Genomic DNA, 19,578 nt, shown 5'->3' on the forward strand with positions numbered 1-19,578 from the left:
AAGCGATTTTCGCGCGGCTCCCTTTTTTTAGTGCCCTCACGTGTGCGTACACACATGTACCGCTCTATTTGCATACGCACGTATGTGCCCATTTTTCCGTATTTACGTGAAAAGACCTACGCATTTTTAGTTAAATCGTTAAAAAGAAGAAAAAAAAAACATATAACTACAAAGTTTCGCAAGGTTTAAAAGGGCACCTTTACAACGTCGCATTAAATTAGGCAACAATGTCCGCTTGACCACGATATGTACGATAATTGTGTTGTTCGCTTGGAGGCGAACACAAGGAAGGTGCTTTACCCTGGTTACACCTCTCGCTCATCATGCCTTCTTTCTCTTCTCCTGGATGTACCTATCCAGCTTTTCGTTAAACTTCTTGCAGATGCTTATTTGTTCAAAAAGATGAATTAGCAGCGGCTTGCCCATGATAAGCACGCTGTTGTACTCCTCCTAGGGGGTAGCGGTGGAAAAAAAAAGGGAAGTGGGACCGAGTGGACAGCATTCGTTCGGAGTATGCCATATGGGCATTAATCAATTCAACCTCACTCTTCCCGTTTTGTGTACCCCACACACACATTAAAAAAAAAAAAAAAAAAAAAAAAAGCTAGCTTATAATCTGCCCTTGTTGGGGCAGCGCCTAGGCTTACCTGTTTGGCCTGTATCTCCTCCTTAATCTTGGACAGATTTTCCAGGATCTTGTTCCGTTTCTCCTGCTCCGGAACGCACGATGTGTAGAACAAGTTCAGCAAATAATTCACTTTCACATGGTAGTCCTTCACAATGTCGAGGATGTGCTGCTCGTACTCGATCGTGCCTATCAACATGGACTGGTTGCTCTGGCACTTCTTCGTGTTGGAGACAAACAGGAGTCTCCCTGCAGGGGTGAGAGGGGAAAAGGAGGAAAAAACATGGAGGAACAAAATGGGAAAACTTCTGCCCTTTGACAACGCACTGGGCAACTGATTACACGAATCCGCTAACGCGAGCCACTTGCACGAAACCTACCTATATTGAACAAGTCGGTGTAGTTCTTCTTGCCGGTGTGCTGCTTAAATGTGTTGAGCTGGTCCATGAGCGTGGCGAACTTTTGATTTAGTCGCTCCGCAGCCTGAGCCGACTCTTCATTATCTGCTTCACTATCGCAGGGCCGTTTTTTTTTTTTTTTCTCAATTTGAAATTGCAACTCTTTTTTTTCCTTCATGGGATTCAAATCGGTGTCCTCAATTTTGTTTTTCAAATCTTCGTAAAAAGTGTCGAGGTTAAATTTTTTGTCTTTTATCATCCCAATGCAGTAATTATTAAATTTGTTAATTAGCAAGTTGTGGGAGTTGCTCCCTTTGGAATACTTCTCATTCGTGAACAGTCCAAACCCCTGGGCACTTTCTTCATTCAAATAGTAGTTGTTGTTAAAAAGGATGTTTTTTTTTTTGTACGACTTGGTGGACAAGTATTCCTTTAAAATGCATTTTTCCAATGTCCCTTTTATGTCTTGATTTGGATTATCCATGTCGTATGATAAGGACAGATTTTTGTAATATGTGTTTTCTTCATCGTCCATAGTGCGGTTTGCATCCCTCCTGTCATCTGTCCTGTCCCCACCTGTGTCCGTGCCTACCCCTGGTGCCCTGTTCTGCTGGTCGCCCTTAATGGAGAAGAAGTTTTTATTCCCCATTATGTCCTTTTCATTTTGATCGTAAAAGAACAAGTGGCTATATTTGTTATTAAAAAGGAAGAACCAGAATTTGCTTTCGCTAAGGATATTGTTGGCCATGTAATAATCATAGAGCTTCTTCAACTCTTTGTTCTCTGACAAAATAACTCTACTTATTTGTTTATTTATTTCGACGCTCTTTGCCATTTTCTGTTCTTCCGTTATGAATAAGGGTTCCTTCAAAATGCCCTCCTCCGCACTGGAGCTGATATTTCTATACTCGTATATGTCGCTTTTGTGCAGTTTGTAAAATTCTTTTTCTGTTAGTATGTTGTTTTGGATACACATTTGGTAAAGACTCTTCAGTTGTGAGTCTGTCTCGAACATTTTGTGTAGGCTACTTAGCGACTCATTTTCCTTAGCATTATCTTCTGATAGATCGCTTCTCTCACTATGGTCGCTGTCCTCACTTTGGCTACTCTCCTCATTTTTGTCACTGCCATGCTTACGTTTCCTTGTAGCAGAATCCCGTTTAACTGCTATGTCTTTGTCCTCCACGCATGGTTCATCGTTTTCTTTTTTTACAAAATGTGAAGAGGGGGCACTTTGCTTTGCAGAAACATTTTCTCTACTAACATGCTTTATAATGTGATCCCCTTTTTGCTCTTCTGGGATCCCTCTGGATGCATGATCTTTTGTTATGAGTGCACCAGAGGACTCTTCGTATACTTTGTACTTGTCTCTTATTAAGTGTAAGTTAAACTCTATGTATATGTGATTCTTTATGTTATCCTTATTGAGCGTGTTGATAATTTGGCATACCTGGCTGTTGTCTTGATCACACAAGAATTCAAATATGAAGGACTCCGTGTGGTTGTAGTCGTGAAAACAGAAATTATTTTTTTTGTTCGTTACGGCAAATGTAAATCGGGTTTTACTTTTTTTTTTGGACTTTTCTGTTTTCTTCCAACTGAATATGCATAGCTTTAAGTCAATGTCATCAATGAGGAAAAGGGAGTTGCTTTGGGCCTTTTCCTTTTTCGTATGCTCAGAGATGTACACCAGGTATCTGCTCGTTACGTACAGTTCTCCCTTCCCATTATTGTATAACACTTGGAACGAGGCATGGACTTTTTCTTCCTCCATGGGGGGAAAACAACAGGGGTGTGTCTTGTTGAGCGCCTACCTATTTTTTGGTGTTCCTTTGGAGCGGCCTGTTCCCCTATATGGCCACATCCAACTAGCGCTTTGCCGCTTTGATGCCCAAAGTCGGTCTTCCCTGGAGAAGCCAAAAAGAGTATGGCAATTGTAATTACTCGCGCACACAAACAACTGCCCGCTTAGCAGCTACTTCTCCGCAATTCTTCAGAAAAATGAATTCCCGACATGGGGGTATAAAACATTAGAAAGTCTCCCTCGGTATGGCTCAAAAGGAGGGACAGTCGAACAAACCCCTAAGCACGTGCCGAAGTGAGCACGTTGTATTGAGTGAGGGGTTCCATTTGCCCGACACAGAAATTCATAAAAAAAAAAGGGGAAAGTGAAGCATTCGCTTTTTTGTTTTTTTTTTTATTCCATTTGATGCCGTTTTTATTTGTAGTGTAGTTTAGGGTTCAAATGGGGACAAAAAAGGTTGACAAACAGCGCCGAAAAAAAAAAAAAAAAAAAAAAAAAAAAAAAAAAAAAGGGGGAAAGGCGGAGAGCCACAAAAAGTTGCTCCCAAAAAAAGAGCTACAAAGCAAAAAAAAAATAAAAAAAGAAAAGAAACTCCTTTTTTGGGGGGGGTTCTCCTTCATGGAAGTAAATGACTTGTGGGACAAAATACCACAAAGGGTGTTGGCGGAAGGAGAGAAACCCATTCAGAGAGGCCAGTTTTGTTGCAGGTGGGTGTTACGATGGCCCACCACCGCAAGCAAAAAAGTCAGTCCTCATTATCATTGCAGTCAAACTTCCTCCTGATGGTGAAAGTGGACGGGGCGTTTTTATACTCAATATTTTCCACCTTCTTATGGGCCACGAGGAGGTGTTTGCTTTTGCTGATAGCCTTTTCGTGAAAGGATCTCCACTGCTGTGTTTTATTTGTGTATTCTTTATTTATCAATTCGCTTTTTTGTTTTTTTTTGAGAGCTATTCTTTTTTTCTTTTTCCTCATTTGAACTTTTAAAGAGTCGTTTTCCTTTACGATTAAATTTTCAGGAATTTTATAGCCTGCAGGGGTGACTATTTCTTTCACTTTTTTTTTTTTTTTTATTCTGACTTGGTCATTCTTTACGTATTCGCTGGTGTTGTATCCGATGTAGTTGACGAGGAACGAGTCGCCCATGCTCTTCGAGACGATGCAGTCGTACCAGAGGCTGCGGAGGGAGTGCAAAAAGGGATGTAATTGGGGGTGTAATTAGGAGTGGACGCTGAGTTGCTCAGTTGGGGCACTAAACAGAGTAACCCATACTTATGCTCAATGCGTTGCATATGCTTCTTCTTCACAAAAGGGGTGTGTGTGTGGGTGGGCAGGAGAAAGGTAATTGCCTCTTTATGGGGGAGGTGTCCCTTTTTCTGGGGGGCACATTCGCTTATCCCCCCGTCTAATATCTGCGTGTTTCTTACCCGTCCTTCTTGTAGAGGGCCTGGAACTGGCTGTTCTCCGCAAGCGCAGACTCTGTGAGTACCTCGTTCAGGAGGACATACTTGGGGGGGATCATAATTTGTTCATTATTTTCATATATATTTATTAACAGTTGTTCCATGTCATTTTCTTTAACGACATTTTGAATCAGTCCGTAGACTTTTTTGTTTTCATAAATGAAGCTGCATGTTCTCCCAATGACTGCACTTGCTTCGCTTGTGGCAACTTCGTTTGCATCCTCCGCGTGTTCTTTCTCCAGGCTCGGTTCAAGCGACTCACCTTCCGCTTCGTCTACAAAGGGGTAAAAAAAAAAATAATAATAATAAGGGTGACCATTCCCTTTGCACCATTGTTGTGTATGCAAATGTATATGGAGTTAAACTTCCTCAGGTGGACTTTCCCATGGGGTGGAAAGATATATACAAATATGTATATGCAACTGCTGCGCCTATTTTCCCTTCACTCACTTTGCTTCTTGTAATTAATCAAATCGAGAGTCAAGTTTATGACCTCGAGCATGTCACATTCTAACTTCCTCAGGTTCTTAATTTGTTCATCTTCTTCTCCGGTGGCCTGTTCATATTTTTTTATTTCCTCTCTTACCAAGGCTAGCTGTTTTTCATACTCCGTTATTTTGCCCTAAAATTAGGATGAGGGGAAAAAAAGAGGATAATTGTATTTGGAGGTCATGCTGCACACCGTTACGCAGGTTAATATGTTGTTGGCCTGTTTTAGAAAGACAATGCTTCTGCCCCCTGTTTTGTACATTTTCTTATACGGCTGAACATTTCCACTGTACTGTTGTGCGAACCCTAGCACAGGCTTGATCGTACTTTTTATTTTCTTTTTCTTTTTTTTGGTGGTGCTGGTGGGGGGGTGATAAGCGTATAACCACATAAGTGCCAAGCACGTCGTCATAGGGATGCGAGGCTTGTCGCAGGGAAACGTACCTCTAAACCCTCCAACGTTTCGTTAAATTCTTCCATTTCATTTGCTGGGGTAGATTCTCTAAGGACATATCAGAAAGACGTGGGGGAATTACGATGAGCTCGTGAGGAGGAAAGGGAACAAAGAAACATCTGAGTGTAAATATAGGCGGGGGGACGGTATATGTAACGGAAAACGTTTCCTTCTCCGTCGCTAATAATTGATAATGATGTAGATGGGATGAACAGATTGTTTGCTTTTTTCTAACCATAACCCGTTTCGTTACAAACCCTTGCCGCTCTAAACCCCCTTCTCGCTTCTAATTTTCTAACGCGACCCTTTTTCTTCTCGCCAAAGCTTCAACCTATTCCATGGGCCATAGCGCAAACGAATACATATTTTTAATCTGGCCCTGTTTGGGTTTTCTGCAAACATCCAAAGCGGGACGCATAAAAAAAAAAAAAAAAATAAATAAAGGAGCCAAGCAGAATGGGATGAAGCGACAAGATTGGAAAAATAATTTGCGGAAAAAAATGGGCACAATTTTTCGACCCGGAAAAGAGGGAAAAACAGAATTTCCAAATTTAAAAAAAAAAAAAAAAAAACAAGGACGCAAGGAAGGCAGTTACCACAAGCTGTACAATAAAAAGAGTAGTCACCCCCGTCGCGCTTTTGCAAAAAATAATTCTTTTCTGTAAATTTACATATTAGTACTTTTGAGGGAACAAGCTGCCAGGAAAATATATCTATCCACCTCAAGTATATATAAGGGTGTTTGCGTAGGGGCAAGGCCCCTGTGGACGACCAGTTTGGAATGAATCAAAGAGGAGGATGTGGGGAGGTTAAGAGGCTGCCAAATGGAATAACGAATCGACACAAATTCGCAAAACAGTGGTTCTTTCATTTACCCTTTTTTTTTTTTATACCAGAAGTGGCCGCAACCCATTTTTGTACGTCTTTGCACACAAGTTTGGGCAAAAAAGAAAAAAAAAAAAAGATTTTTTCCTCCCCATTCGTATATACTTTTTTTAGTGTAAAACACTGTCAACACATCTGTATAGGTATTAAAAAAAAAAGAAACACATGGAGGCGACAAATCGTGGTCGCGGCAACCACAAGAGGTCTAATGTTAACACACAACAGGAGGGACCCATATGGCAAACACATGCAAACAAAGGAAATGCAAAGCTAGGGGAGGTATATGTGATATAATTCCTCCTGATGGTCGCTGTTCATATGTCTATGCTTTTCGTCAGGTTGGCCTCCATCAGTTTTTCGTTCCGCCTCGCGGGCACAGTTGTTAGTGCATTTGTACGAATCCGTTTTTTTTTTCCCCCTTTTGGCCCCAAAATGCGGGCGTCGCGCCATTCTACAATGGCCTTTTTGGAGACAAAAGGGCGGGGGAAAAAACCTCCGATCTGTTGTACGGTCAGTCAGTTGGTTGCCATTTTGACCGCGTGCGTCATGTGTACAAAATATGTGCCATGAACATTAGCCATTTTGCTAAAAGAAAACTGGAAAAAGTTGGACAACGAATTTCAAAAAAAAAAAAAAAAAAAACACTCAACTCTACGTCGCCGCCACGTCGCTGCTGCGTTGCCGCTATACCGCCATGCGCGACGGAAAAATTCTCAGTGCTGAAAAAATTACCAAGGTGATCGCGGCGAAGGTGCAAAAGTGGAGGTGCGCAAATTTGTCTTCAGCCGCGTGTACTTGTGTTGTCGCATCCCTCTGCGAAGCGAGACAGGAAAATTCCCCCAACAACTGCTAGGCAGAGAAATTTGGCCAAGTTGAAAAAAATGACAAAAATGACAAAATTGCCAAACTGGCAAAAATGACACAAATGACAAATTGACAAAATTGCGATTTTTCCCATTTTTTGGAAAAATTGTCAAAAAATCGCGTCTCTCCAACGGCGTAGAGAGGCGAACCAACGATCTGGTGTTTTTCTCAGACAGTAGGAGGAGAGCGCACCGGGAAGAGGTTCCGCATTTGGCTGTTCGCAACAAGTGGATCAGTTAAGAAGGTTTCACACCTCTGCTTTGCCGCACAACAGCGCAATCGTAAAAATCCCTTTGTGCACATATCTCCTCTCCCCCCCCACCCATTTTCCTGTTCATGACTGAAAATCTGCCAGGACAGAAAGATGAAGTGTTGGGTGTGTGTCCTGCTGCTCCTCGTTGGGATGAGGAAGGGCAGAGCGATCGTAGTGGAAGATGATATTTATTACCAAAAGGAGGAACTGGACAAACTTACCTTCTCCCTTGATCACCGAGTGAGAGATAAGTCCATGGACGACAAGGTGGAATACACAAATGGAGAAAATGCTTATGGGTATGTAGACAAAGCAATTACAAAAGTATTCACTCTAACCTCTGAAGCGGAAATAAAAAAATTCTTTTCTCTCAACAAAGATGTGAAAACATGTGATTATTTAATAGCACAAGGGTCATTGAAGAAAGACTTGACAAATAACAAGTGTTATAGGAAGACCTTTTGTGGGGTTATCCCTCACACTGATTACATACAAGAAGGGTCCATGAGCAGCAAAGGGAAAAGCGACTTAATCCATTGCGCCTACATGAATGACACACACATTATTATTTACCATGTGGGGAAGCCACAACTCCTCAAGCCAAAAGTTGTGTACAAGGAAATATTTTTCCAGGACAGTGAAAAGGGAGTTCTCAGTTGTCACGCCATGGACATTAGCTTAAGGTATGTATCGGTCCACACGGATAGCAGCAACAATTGCATACAGGACCACTTCCAGGAGCATCTCAAACAATTGTGTAATGAGAAAAAGTCGTGCGAAATTGACTTCAAAAATATTAAGAACGAGGATAACTGCACCCTGGGCTCCAATTTCCTCATCCATGTTAATTACGAATGCATAGATAGGTGTAATCAAAAAGAAAATGAAACATGTGATATTTACAACGGGGAGGGACGCTTACGTACTTGTAGTTATGGGTATAATATGCTTCCACGTGATAAAGACTTTTGTGAAGAGAACTACACCTGTAATGGTGCTATTTGTTCAGTGAATCAGTTTTGTGATGAGGAAACCAACTCGTGTTCGTGCAAAACGTCTGACCTACCAGTGGAGGGAACAGAATGTTTGTACACCGATGTGTGTAAAGCTATTGAATGTCCTAAAGACTCCACTTGCGTTGTTACCAAAGACTCGAAGAAGGCAGAGTGTAGATGCCCTGATAATAAGTACTTTTACAAAAATGAATGCTACGACGTAGGAGAATTGGAGGAACTCATAAAGAAACAGACCACCACTCAACACAAACCATACAAAAATGAACTCTTCGTCCGTTCTGCTTTAAAGCCTGAACATATATACATGGAGTGTGAAAACGGCTACTCCATCGAGGTGGTTAATGCAACGCTCTCTTGTTACCACGTAACTTTCCAGGATAACAAAATTAAGTATATCACTGATGGACTACGCAAGGCTTGTGACGGCAAGGCTAGGTGCGCCTTTGGTAACAGCGTAGATCAGGTACCCACTCTGGACCCGGGTAATACGTGTGGAACCAAGGGAACTATTTATCAGTACGAGTACGTGTGTGTAGGTGAGTTAGGGGGAAGTACCTCTTCATCGCCATCGTTACCGCTACCAGGGCTCGCAGAACGGACACACAGTCCCTCCAGGACCGTTCACACGAAAGATAAAGGTGCCGTTCATAAGAACAAGCAGGAGAACGAGACAGGTGCAATTTTTAGGAGTAGGTTTCACAGCCAAATTGAATGCCCAGGGGGATCTATAAAAGTAAACAAGGCTCTGTTAAAAACGGGAGACGGGTGCCAAGATCTTGATTTAACTAATTCAGTTAAGGAGTACTGTGACGAGCTAAGCTTTTGTGATATTGGATTAACACACCACTTTGACACATACTGCAAGCATGATCAGTACCTTTTCGTGCACTACACTTGTAAAGACCTGTGTCGCACATGTGAATCTAATTCGTCCTGCTACGGAAACAAGCACAAGTATAAGTGCTTCTGCAACAGTCCGTATGTGAATAAAAATAATCATTCCATTTGTGACGCGCCAAAAGAGTGCAACTCGGAGGCATGCGGCGAACATCAAACATGCAAAATGGTAAAGGACAAAGCGACATGCATATGTGAAGAAAAATACAAAAATGTTAATGGGGTGTGTGTACCGGACGACAAGTGTGACCTTCTGTGTCCCTTAAATAAAGAATGCGTGATAGAAAATGGAAAAAAAATATGTAGGTGTATTAATGGGTTGACTCTAGAGAACGGACTTTGTGTCTGCGGGCATGATAGTAAAATGGAGGAAGGAAATATATGTGTACCCAAGAATAAATGTAAACGAAAAGAATACCTGAATGCCTGTCCAAATGAAAAGGAAAAATGTGTACATGATAAAGAGAAAGACATTGTGAGATGTGACTGTGTTGATAACTTCCATCGGAACGAACGAGGAATTTGTGTCCCCGTCGAGCATTGCAAACATGTTACTTGTAAAGAAAATGAGATTTGTAAAGTTATAGACAACATAGCCAAGTGTGAGTGTAAAGAAAATTTAAAAAGGAATAAACAGAACGAATGTATATTCGAAAATTTGTGTGCTATTAATAATGGGAACTGTCCGCCGGATTCACAATGCATTTATCACGAAAAAAAAAAACATGAGTGTGTGTGTCATAAGAAGGGACTCGTCGCTATTAATGGTAAGTGCGTCTTGCAGGACATGTGCACGACTGGTCAGAATAAATGCTCGGAAAATTCAATATGTGTAAATCAAATAAATAAAGAACCACTGTGCATATGTTTGTTTAACTATGTGAAGAGTCGGGCGAGCCTCTCGCCGGGGGGAGCCCAAACGTGCGTGATGAGTAACCCCTGCCTCACGAATAATGGGGGGTGCTCGACAAATGAGGTCTGCACACTTAAGAATACGAAGGTGGTTTGTTCCTGTGGGGAAAATTACCACCCCAGGGTGAAGGCAAGTCAACTGGGTCAGAGGGGTCAGCGGGGCCAACCGGAACAACTGAGCCAGCGCGGCCAAATGGGCCAAATGGGCCAGACGCACTTACCAGAAGATAGCATGTGTCTGCCAAAAACATCTGAGGTGGACGAAATCTTCACCTTCCAGTACAACGACGATATGGCCATCATTCTCGGATCCTGCGGAATCATCCAGTTTTCACAAAAGAATGATCAAGTCATATGGAAAATTAACAACAGCAATAATTTCTACATTTTTAATTATGAGTATCCATCTGAGGGTAAGTTGGAGGCACAAATTGCAAACCAGCGCGACAGCAGCATTTTGTACTTGAAGAAAAGGATCGGGCGGAAAGTCCTGTATTCTGACTTTGAGTTGAGTCATGAGGGATGTTTCTATGGAAGCACATTTCTCTATGGTAACCCGCAGGTGGCTTAAACCGTGCGCTTATACATAGATGGGATTCTGCTCTTCCTTTACTTTTTTATTTCACCATTTTTCATTTCACCCCTTTTTGTGTGTGCCACGTTGCTTGTCTTCACTCACCCACCTACCCCCAACACCGATTGATTAACTTCTCCTCTAATGGCACTCTTCTAATGAGAGCGCACATTGGTACTTTAATTCGTTTGATGCTTCCTTTTCCATTGCGTGTGCAGTGAACCGGGGGGGGGGGGCTCGGCTAGGGTTAGTCGTTATGGGAGTGGTGCTCTACCACCCCCGCTACACCAGTACGATCGACATAAGTCTCTCCGTGGTAGAAACTAATTCCTCTTCCAATTTTCAAACAAGAAATCTTTGGCAGACATTTTACTCCTACACACAGTGATTCCGTGCTCCTTGCAGGAACTGGACAAGGAGGAGGAAGGGGAGGACTCGTTGGGGTCTTCCAACACGTCGTCAATAAAATCCACAAGGATCTCAAAATGGAGATTTAGGTGGTTCACCAACTTGGCATTTTTAATATAGTGTATATATGGGAAGGTAGCTATCCCATGTTGCCTGAGATTCTTTAAAAAGTTTAACAGTTCCATGTGGATGTTTACATCGTGTTTGTTTATCACTTGGTGAGGTGTGGAGTGAAGGAATATTTTCAATCCACACTGAGCGACCTTCTCCAAAGCGCTGCTTTCGATCTCGGTGTTGTATATCTTTTTGTTGAATCCGGGGTCTAGGAGGTACATGGAATCGACGCAAGAGAGGAGCAGCTGGCCTTCGTTGGCCTCCCTCATCAGAGCGAACAGAACCGAGCACCCCCTGCTGAATCCGATCAAAACGAGTCTGCGTTTTAGTGGGCTCAGCAGTGGGGATCCATCAATCTGGTCACTCCCCGCAAGAGCATTTGTGTGAGTCTTTTCTCCATTAGAATGAGTGCACGGGGTGCCATTAGCAGATGCGTGGCTCCACCTTGATAACTGCTCATCCAGTGATAAGAGTAGGCACAATAAATGCTTCACACTTTTGGCGGGCACCACCGCATCTCCGGGATTTCTCCCCCCTGCCGCCGTCACACTGTGATCATGTGTGCTGAGCGAAATATCAGATGGATTTAAAAAATTGGAAAAGGAGGAAAAGTGATTTATAAAAATGCTAGGCTTAATAAAAACTAAGTGGTCATACAAATACTTGGAGGATAGGATCCAGAATAGGGCTTCATAGCTGTAGCAGTAGTCTGAGCATTCGTTTGTCGACTCCAACTTAAATGATGTGTATATAGAGTTAGTGAAAAAATTTGAATAGTCCCCTGGGAAGAAAATAATGTACTTGCTGGAATGAGATTTGCTCGTTCGTATGGGTTCCCTGTACAGCACTGTGTTGAACCGCTCATTGTATCCTGCCAAGTTGTGGACGCTGAAACAGATCGGCATTTTTTAAGAGCGCTCGCATGGGCAGGCAGGTGTCAACTGGGGCATATCTTTCGCAAAGCATATCAGCGGTGGACAGTCAGTATTGTGGTAATAATTGCTCGGGTGTGTTTTTGATGAACGTTGTCCAATCGGGGGGTTAATTTGATGAAGTTCTGGGGGGCAGCAGTTTGGTGAGGCCATAAAAAGGGAAGAAAAAAAAAAAAAAAAAGTGAACAGAAAAAAAAAAAAGATGATATACAAATGGGCAAATGTAAAGACGCTTCCCATAAGACAAGAAAAAAAAAAAAAATATACTACTTATTAGCCTTAAGTGCTTGCCCAAGTGGCCGCGCAAAACATCACGTATAGTGCTACAGAGGATGACAGGGGCACACCAAAGGTGGGGACGCAAATAACCACTTCGCCATTGGCAGTTTCGATTAGGGGAAAAAAAAAACACAAAAAAGGAATGGTAAAAGTGAACAAATGAAAGGGTAAGTACACATATGCGTACATGTACCCTCAGCACAACAATTGCAGAAATGCTTTTTTCATAACCCACGTTAAGCACATCGCGGGCTTGAAGGGGATCGGAGAATGTAAACAACTTCTATCGGCCCACCTCACCCGTAACACGTTGGCACAAAAATCACCTGTCCGTTCATGTAAAAAATGTGCACAATTTTGTTCCCAAGCTGGTGGGTGCACATGTTAAATTTTTTTTTTTTTTTTTTTTTTCTTTCAATTGGTCAGCCTGTTGGTGCGCAACGAATTGTGCCACCTAATTGAGAACGACCTGGCCCGCTTAACGCTGTCTCCGCGGCCTACAAGTGAGGATCTGGTCTCTTCGCGGAGGGGGAGTGTCACTGCACGAAATTTGCTGCGTCAAGGCGGCGCATTTGTAAGAAGATTCACCTGCGTGTGTGCATTTGCTCGTTTGCTCTTTTGCGCATTTGAGCATATGATTCATGCCACAGAGGCGGTAACTTTTTGCAGGCTTTCTTTTATTCCCCCCCCTGCCTTCTCACCTCACCTCGCGGGATTTGGATGATCCCTTGGAACTGCTTCGGCGCACCTTCCCTAATGGACACCTCCAGCGCGAGAGTCCCCCCTGCGCAACTCGATGGTCTCACTGCCCAGCAAAAGTTTTGCGTGCAGGATGAAAAAGCTCTTGTCCGTTGTACCCCTCGTGGCCGTCATTTGAACCACGCCCTGTTTGTCCATAGCCTGAATAAACACCTTGCTGTTCAGGTAATTTTTTTCATGCACACCAGATATGCTCAAAATTTGAATTGCACTATTCCCCATAATCTTATACAGCTCGTCATTCCCTAGGACAAACTTTTTGACAAAATTTAAACCCATATAGGAATTTGTGTAAATGTAAATTCTTTTAATGGCGAGAACGGTAGAAAGGATGAACGCACAAAATAGGATTTTCCCCAAATTTTTTTGTTTTTGGCTAAAGGTTTTTTTTTTCTGGTCATATTTGTAAAAGTAAGAATTGTGTGCAGGATGCCCATGCACGGCATGTATTTCATATTTGTAATGAAAAAAATTATTTACCAAAAGGTTTATACGATTTCGTAGGGATTTATTTTCTGCATTTGCGAGCAGCTCGTTTGTTAACTTTTTTTTTTTAACCATCATTATATTGTTGATTTTCCATTTGTTTCCCTTTCCAATGATGTTTAATATATCCACTTGTTTGTTTGGTACTCCCTTCTCAAGCTGCACTGTGCTGTCTGCTCCTGTTTCTCTCGTTTGACTGTGTTGGTCAGATTGCCCACCATCTTGGTCATCGCTGCTTGAGGCAAAGGATGAAAAGAACGATCGTAGCCTCTGTAGAAGGAGCTTTATTTCTTTTTTAATTAAGTATGGATTTTCTATATAGTCGGAAATATCTCTACCTTCTTCATCTTCTTCTTCTTCATTGTCCAATCCGTCTGAGTTGTTGCGTCCCTTTTTTCCCGTGTCTTTTTTCACAGCGTTCACATGTAGATAAATGTGCTCCCCATTGTGGGACAACAGGAGTTCACATTTTGCCCTTTGGTTGGATGAATCTATGTTACCCTTTTTTTTTAAAATTTTCACGCTAGAACTATCCGCGTAATTAAGGTACACCCTTAGGACGCTGACTGCGTCGTCAATGTAGGAATGACGATTTTCAAAGCTGTTAAAGTACTTTGCGGTGAACAGGAGGCCGCTATTTATGAGAACGAACCATGTGCTTCCCAGGCAAAAGGCAAAGGTATTGTTTTTGTAAAAATTGAAGAGTTTCTTGTTGACAAACATTTTGCGCCTCCGCCACCGCAGTGCTGCCTGATCGGCCTTTTTTGCGATGCACTGGGTTTCGCAGTTCTGCCGGTGGAGACCTCCTCGCGCGCTGTTATGGAACACATCGTGGTGTTGGGTTCACCATTTCGTGCTAGTCCCTCTCTGCCGCTTCGTCACTGCTACTTCGCTGCTTCTTCTTCTTGCTGGTGGTGGTGTTCCTTTACACGAGGTAGCAGAACGCAGAATTGCATACCTTTATGGCCGATGCATTCGTTTTACACTTATTCAGTGGCACACTCAGGTATTCACTCGGGTGAGGTAAATTCTTTGATTCGCTTCATCCTGGATACTACACGTTGCCCCTTCGTTCGAGTGCCTGTACAAAGTTAAAGTCACCTTTGCGGTATTTAAAAAAAAAAAGGGCTTTTCTTTCCCTCTCTCTTGCTCTCTCTCCTGTATCTCTTTTTTTTTTTTTTTTTTTTTTTCCAAAAGTGTATTGCCGACAAGGTGAAAAGGTGCAAATCATGTGCCTCGTTCATTTTTTTTTTTTTTTTTTTTTTTCTGGTACGTATGCGCAGGATAGTGATAAATAAATGTGCTTGCTTAGGAAGCTCTTGCACAACGATCGAGTTGAAATAACCTTGAACCAAGTCACACATTGCTCTGTGAAGGCTTCTTACACATTCCACCTCGCATGTGTTTCAAAATGGAAACGGTGTGCACAATTTTGTGCAGGTTTCCTTCTGTGCATGGACATTTTGTCCCCTGCGTTTTTTGCAAGTTGTGGCAAAAGGAGGTACCCTGCCCGTATATTCATGACGGCCCTGTTTAAAGAAAGTGGTGAACACAACGCAGGGATTAGCTCATTTCTCGGTGCGTACGCGAAGGGTGCAGCGTTTCTACTGTTTTAGTCCCTCGGGTTGCATGACGGTGAACAAAAAATCTCGCCTTCCCGCGCAAGGGGCGGGCGGGCCAAATTTTGCAATGGCGCAAATTGGCAAGTAGGTCAATTTAAAAACCGGCAAATCGTCAATTTTGTGAAATCATCAGCAAAAGGACGAGAGGAACGCATCTCGTAGGCGGGCCAACAAGATGGACGCGCCATACCGCACATTTCGTTTCGTGGCGAAATGAGGGAGTTTTGCAAAAAACGGGGGGAAAGCATATCAAAAGACGAAAATGTCGAAAAACAAAATGGAAGCAATTAGGTGTGCGTAGGTGTGTACACACCGTTGCGTCTCCTCAGCGGTGGTAGTACAACAAAGAGGAGAACAGGGACACCACAAAAAAAAACAGAAAGAAATTCACATAGGGGGAGTCTTGAATGGAGGTTTTAAGTAGGTTGTATATGTAGGGCAGGCGCTTCTGCTGCTTCTGGAGGTTGTCTTTTTCTGCCGTTTTATTGAGCTTGTTTTTTTTGGAGGCGAGGCCCAAATTCTTCATAACAAGGCTATCTTGGACAATGTATTTATAAATGGGGGGGATGATGGCTATTGTTTTTTGATTACGTTTGTGATGCGCCAAATTGTGAAAGGAGAGGGATGATGTGTTTTTTTTCCCCTTGGTGACAAAATTCATGTAAATATATTTTTTGTGTTTTTTTTCCTTTCTACATTTGTGTAGATATAAAAAGGTAACATGTTTTGCCATTCTGTGCAGGATTTTTTCATACTTGTTTTTTTTTTTTTTTTTTTTTCTCTTCATCAATAGGTGTTCCCTTTTGCCCTTAACTTTTATGTATTGAATGATGTAGCATTTTTTCTTGGACTTTATTTTGTGCTTGTTGCAGATGTCCTTGTAGCTTACGATGAAGTCGTAGAACACATATTGGAAAAAGTCCTCGACGATCAGGTGCTTTTTTATAATTTCTTTATTCATTTCCAAGTGGTTGCAGAGAATTGAGTACGGGTAGTGGAGGTAGATGTTGTTGTCGTCTGTGCTGTACTTTTTTCCCCTCAATAATGGGTTCGTCCTTTTTTCCTTGGACTCCCCCCCGCTCTGCTTGTCCAGCAGATGGTGGATGTACTCGTCGTACGTTTTCATTTTGCTGGGTGGGACGTGCAGGCTGCACGCGTTCTCGTCCTGCGGTTGTTCTGTCTGTACATGTTGCTCCCCCTCATCAGGATTGTCACCCCCGCCCCTCCCCCTGCTGTACGTGTAGAAGCTGCGAATAGTCTTGTCCACCGACCTGTTGCGCAACTCTTCCCTCTCCTTCTGATAATGGAAGTAGTGCAAAATGAAAGGGTGGCTATATATGGGGGAAAATGGAGGGAAGGATATTTTCTGTTTTATCTTCTCCAAAAAAATGTCCTGTGGAATTTTATAATTCATATAGTAGTAGGTTTTTTTAATTATGTTGTCCACATTCATATCCTGCCATTTGAGGTTTTGAAAAATGTAATGCGTTTCTGTGTACATATTATTGTAGAGCATGTCCTTCTTCTTTTTGTTAGCTATTTGTATGAGTTGCTCCTTTTTGTGCAAAATGATTGAGCTGGTGAAGTAGATTATAAAAATGCCATCGTTGGAGAGCAGTGTGTCGAAAATCCTGGCGAGCTTCTCAAATTCCGTGAACACGTGAGAGTAGTATGTTACAACCCAACTTAGGCAGAAGAAGAACTCGGTGCCACTTAGCTTGAGGGAGTTCCTCTTAGTGTCCATTTGGTTAGTATCACTTTTGGAGTCACTCTGTGTCTTTTTCCCTCTATTGATGCCTCTTTCCTCATTGCTGTAACCTCGACCTACAACACTGGCCCTCTCACTTCGATTAGCATATTTCATGTTTTCATACTGTTGTTCCTTTTGGACAAGGCAGAACACATCGTACACCTCGTTGTCCATATACTTGAGCAGCAAGCCAATACTCTTGAAGGTGTTGTTAATCGACACGTCCAGGGACAAGGTCAAATAATCAATCATATAAAAAAGGAGAAAGCGCTCGCATAGGAGGTACACCATGTACTCTTTTTTTTTTTTTTTTTTTTTATACTTTATATACCTTTCCAGGTTAATATTATTCAACAGGCATATTTTTTCAATGTACTTTTCCTCCATGAGAAACATATCGATAATGTTGTTTTGGAAAATGTTTGCTTCAATATTTCTTCCCTTCCGCTTCCGGGGTGTGGACTTTCCATTCGCCTCCCTATGTTCATTATTATGTCCAAGGGGGAAGGAGATGTTCGCTTCCTGTTCCCTTACACATCCTTCCTGTGGAAAAAAAACCTGAGTGTTATACCCATCCGGGGGATGGTGCTCATTACACTCATTTGTTAACTTTGAAAAAATCAAATCACAAATTTTGTTTACAACAAACTTGGATATGAAGTGCTCCAAGAAGACGTACTTTTTGTACCTCCTCAAAAAGTTATGAAAGTATAAAGTGATGAAAACGAGACAAACGTCGTGTACGCCCTGGGCGTAATAAATTTTATTTGAGTGTTTATACAGGATACTACAAATAACATTTTTCAAAATATATTGATACTTTTTTTTTATTTCGTATATGTTGTACTTGTGTATGTTCCACGTGTTTACACTTCTTTTAACATCCTTCTTCACCTGCACTCTTTCATTTTCGTCCAGTAGCACGCTGTCAATTATCCACTTATTAAGGTTTGAATTAAAATTGTAATTATGTTCAATGTTATATTTTAAGTAGGACAAAATATTGCTGTCCTCACTTGTCTGATTTTTTCGAAGAATGTAATCCACTATGTACAAATCCACCTCCAACATATTTTTATAAATGACCTTTAACAATTTTATAATAAATTTTACATTTTTTGTTTTATCATAATTATTTTTGTCTTTATCAATGTTGACCAGAAAATAAATGATTTTTTTTGTCTTCTTTTGGATGCATCTCTTAGCCCTTTTCTCTATATCATGCTTGACAATTTTTTTTTTTTTTTTTTTTTATATTTTTCTTTGAAGAAAAAAGGGAAGGAGTCATTCGGTTTTACCTTCCCTGGGAAGACATTACTTTGAGGGACATTTGCCCTCTTACTTGCTGATTTCCTTCTAAGCGCTTTATTCCCCTTGTTGTACCCCTGCCGTGTGCCGTCGATCGAGTGGGAGCTACTGAAAAAATGCAGAGGGGGGTGCCGCATCTTGTGCCTGCTTCTCGACTTACTGCCCACCATGCCCATGTCGTCTGAGCAGTTCGAGGTGAATGATAACACGGACGAAGTTGTGAAGGACCTGGTCGAGGAAATAAAACCGTCCAATGGGTAGAGCAAATTATCGGACGCGCAGTGGTCTACTTCTTCCATGGCAGGGATACATAACAGTCCCGTCCTGCTGGATGGTGTTGAGGATGTCCTTGAGGAGCAGCTTGGGGGTGCCGACGGACATGCGTTATGACGCTTCTCGTCCTTTTCCTTCAGGTACAATGTCTTCTTCGCGCGCGTGCTTTTGCGGTTACGCAAGTGGCCATCATGTGCAGCTGCTTTGTTTCCGCATTGGACTTTGTCTGTATGGCCTGATTTGATTCTTCCCATTGATAGGCACCCCTCCATGGAGGCACCTGTGTCAGAGGGTGATCGTCCCCCCTGGTCAACCGAAGGGGTATGTACACCTCCTTCATCACTTACCCGGCAGCTGAAAACAAATTCCTTCTTCCGGGGGCACGAAAAATTATCATAATAGTAAATATTATTTTGACTATGCGCGCTTGGCGTAAGCTTTCCTTTGTGGCGCAAATCATCATTGGCACATTGACGCGGGTGCCAATCACCCGCCCTGTCCTCCTCTTTGATCCATTTTAATTTAAAGTGTTTAGCCGAATTCACAAATTTAAATTTGTTTTTATGTTTCATACAAAGGATAGATATGGGGTGATCATTATAGTTTTTTTCTTTCGACAAATTGATGTTAAATCCGAGTAGGAGTAGCCACAACTTTTGTCTCAGTTTGTCATTTTGAAATCCTCCTTGGGTGAAGGAAAAGAACTTTATCAATTCGTACAGCTTCTTCTTTTCGTCCGTCGTTACGTTTTCATATATCTTCAGGATTTTCTTCAAATTGGACAATTTCTCATCATTTTTTTCTTCATATTTGTCAAAATGATTTTTATAAATAGTAACCTTATTAAAAAGGTACAGCCTGTCCTTGTCTTTTCTGCTAGGGATGTAATGCTTCTGTACGTACATGTATCCATTTTTTTTTTTAATTTGTAATTTTTTTTTTTCAAACAGTTCATTATCGCTGTAATGCTTTTTTCTATATGTCGAGTATTTTGATTTATTTTTTTTTTTTT

The 19,578-nt window shown here is 41.9% G+C and overlaps 6 protein-coding genes across 6 annotated transcripts; 1 reads left to right on the forward strand and 5 right to left on the reverse strand.

The window, feature by feature from the left end:
• Positions 1–321: 321 nt before the first annotated feature.
• AK88_05472 (uncharacterized protein) lies at positions 322–2,797 on the reverse strand (the record flags this gene model as incomplete). The annotated part of the gene is made up of 3 exons (XM_012483074.1): positions 322–450; positions 648–874; positions 1,006–2,797. The coding sequence occupies 3 exons, from the start codon at positions 2,795–2,797 to the stop codon at positions 322–324; spliced, it is 2,148 nt and encodes a 715-aa protein (XP_012338497.1).
• Positions 2,798–3,572: 775 nt separating this feature from the next.
• Positions 3,573–5,260, reverse strand: AK88_05473 (uncharacterized protein; the record flags this gene model as incomplete). The annotated part of the gene is made up of 5 exons (XM_012483075.1): positions 3,573–4,005; positions 4,256–4,565; positions 4,742–4,913; positions 5,086–5,139; positions 5,225–5,260. The coding sequence occupies 5 exons, from the start codon at positions 5,258–5,260 to the stop codon at positions 3,573–3,575; spliced, it is 1,005 nt and encodes a 334-aa protein (XP_012338498.1).
• A 2,087-nt stretch (positions 5,261–7,347) lies between these two features.
• AK88_05474 (uncharacterized protein) lies at positions 7,348–10,632 on the forward strand (the record flags this gene model as incomplete). The annotated part of the gene is made up of 1 exon (XM_012483076.1): positions 7,348–10,632. One exon carries the CDS (start codon positions 7,348–7,350, stop codon positions 10,630–10,632), a length of 3,285 nt encoding a protein of 1,094 aa, XP_012338499.1.
• A 326-nt stretch (positions 10,633–10,958) lies between these two features.
• On the reverse strand, positions 10,959–12,062 carry AK88_05475 (uncharacterized protein; the record flags this gene model as incomplete). The annotated part of the gene is made up of 1 exon (XM_012483077.1): positions 10,959–12,062. One exon carries the CDS (start codon positions 12,060–12,062, stop codon positions 10,959–10,961), a length of 1,104 nt encoding a protein of 367 aa, XP_012338500.1.
• A 1,059-nt stretch (positions 12,063–13,121) lies between these two features.
• Positions 13,122–14,336, reverse strand: AK88_05476 (uncharacterized protein; the record flags this gene model as incomplete). Its single annotated transcript, XM_012483078.1, has 1 exon — positions 13,122–14,336. One exon carries the CDS (start codon positions 14,334–14,336, stop codon positions 13,122–13,124), a length of 1,215 nt encoding a protein of 404 aa, XP_012338501.1.
• A 1,224-nt stretch (positions 14,337–15,560) lies between these two features.
• On the reverse strand, positions 15,561–19,471 carry AK88_05477 (uncharacterized protein; the record flags this gene model as incomplete). The annotated part of the gene is made up of 2 exons (XM_012483079.1): positions 15,561–18,127; positions 18,304–19,471. The coding sequence occupies 2 exons, from the start codon at positions 19,469–19,471 to the stop codon at positions 15,561–15,563; spliced, it is 3,735 nt and encodes a 1,244-aa protein (XP_012338502.1).
• Positions 19,472–19,578: the final 107 nt, after the last annotated feature.

This window comes from Plasmodium fragile (genome assembly GCF_000956335.1).
Source record: "Plasmodium fragile strain nilgiri unplaced genomic scaffold supercont1.139, whole genome shotgun sequence".
Taxonomy (NCBI): Eukaryota; Apicomplexa; class Aconoidasida; order Haemosporida; family Plasmodiidae; genus Plasmodium; species Plasmodium fragile.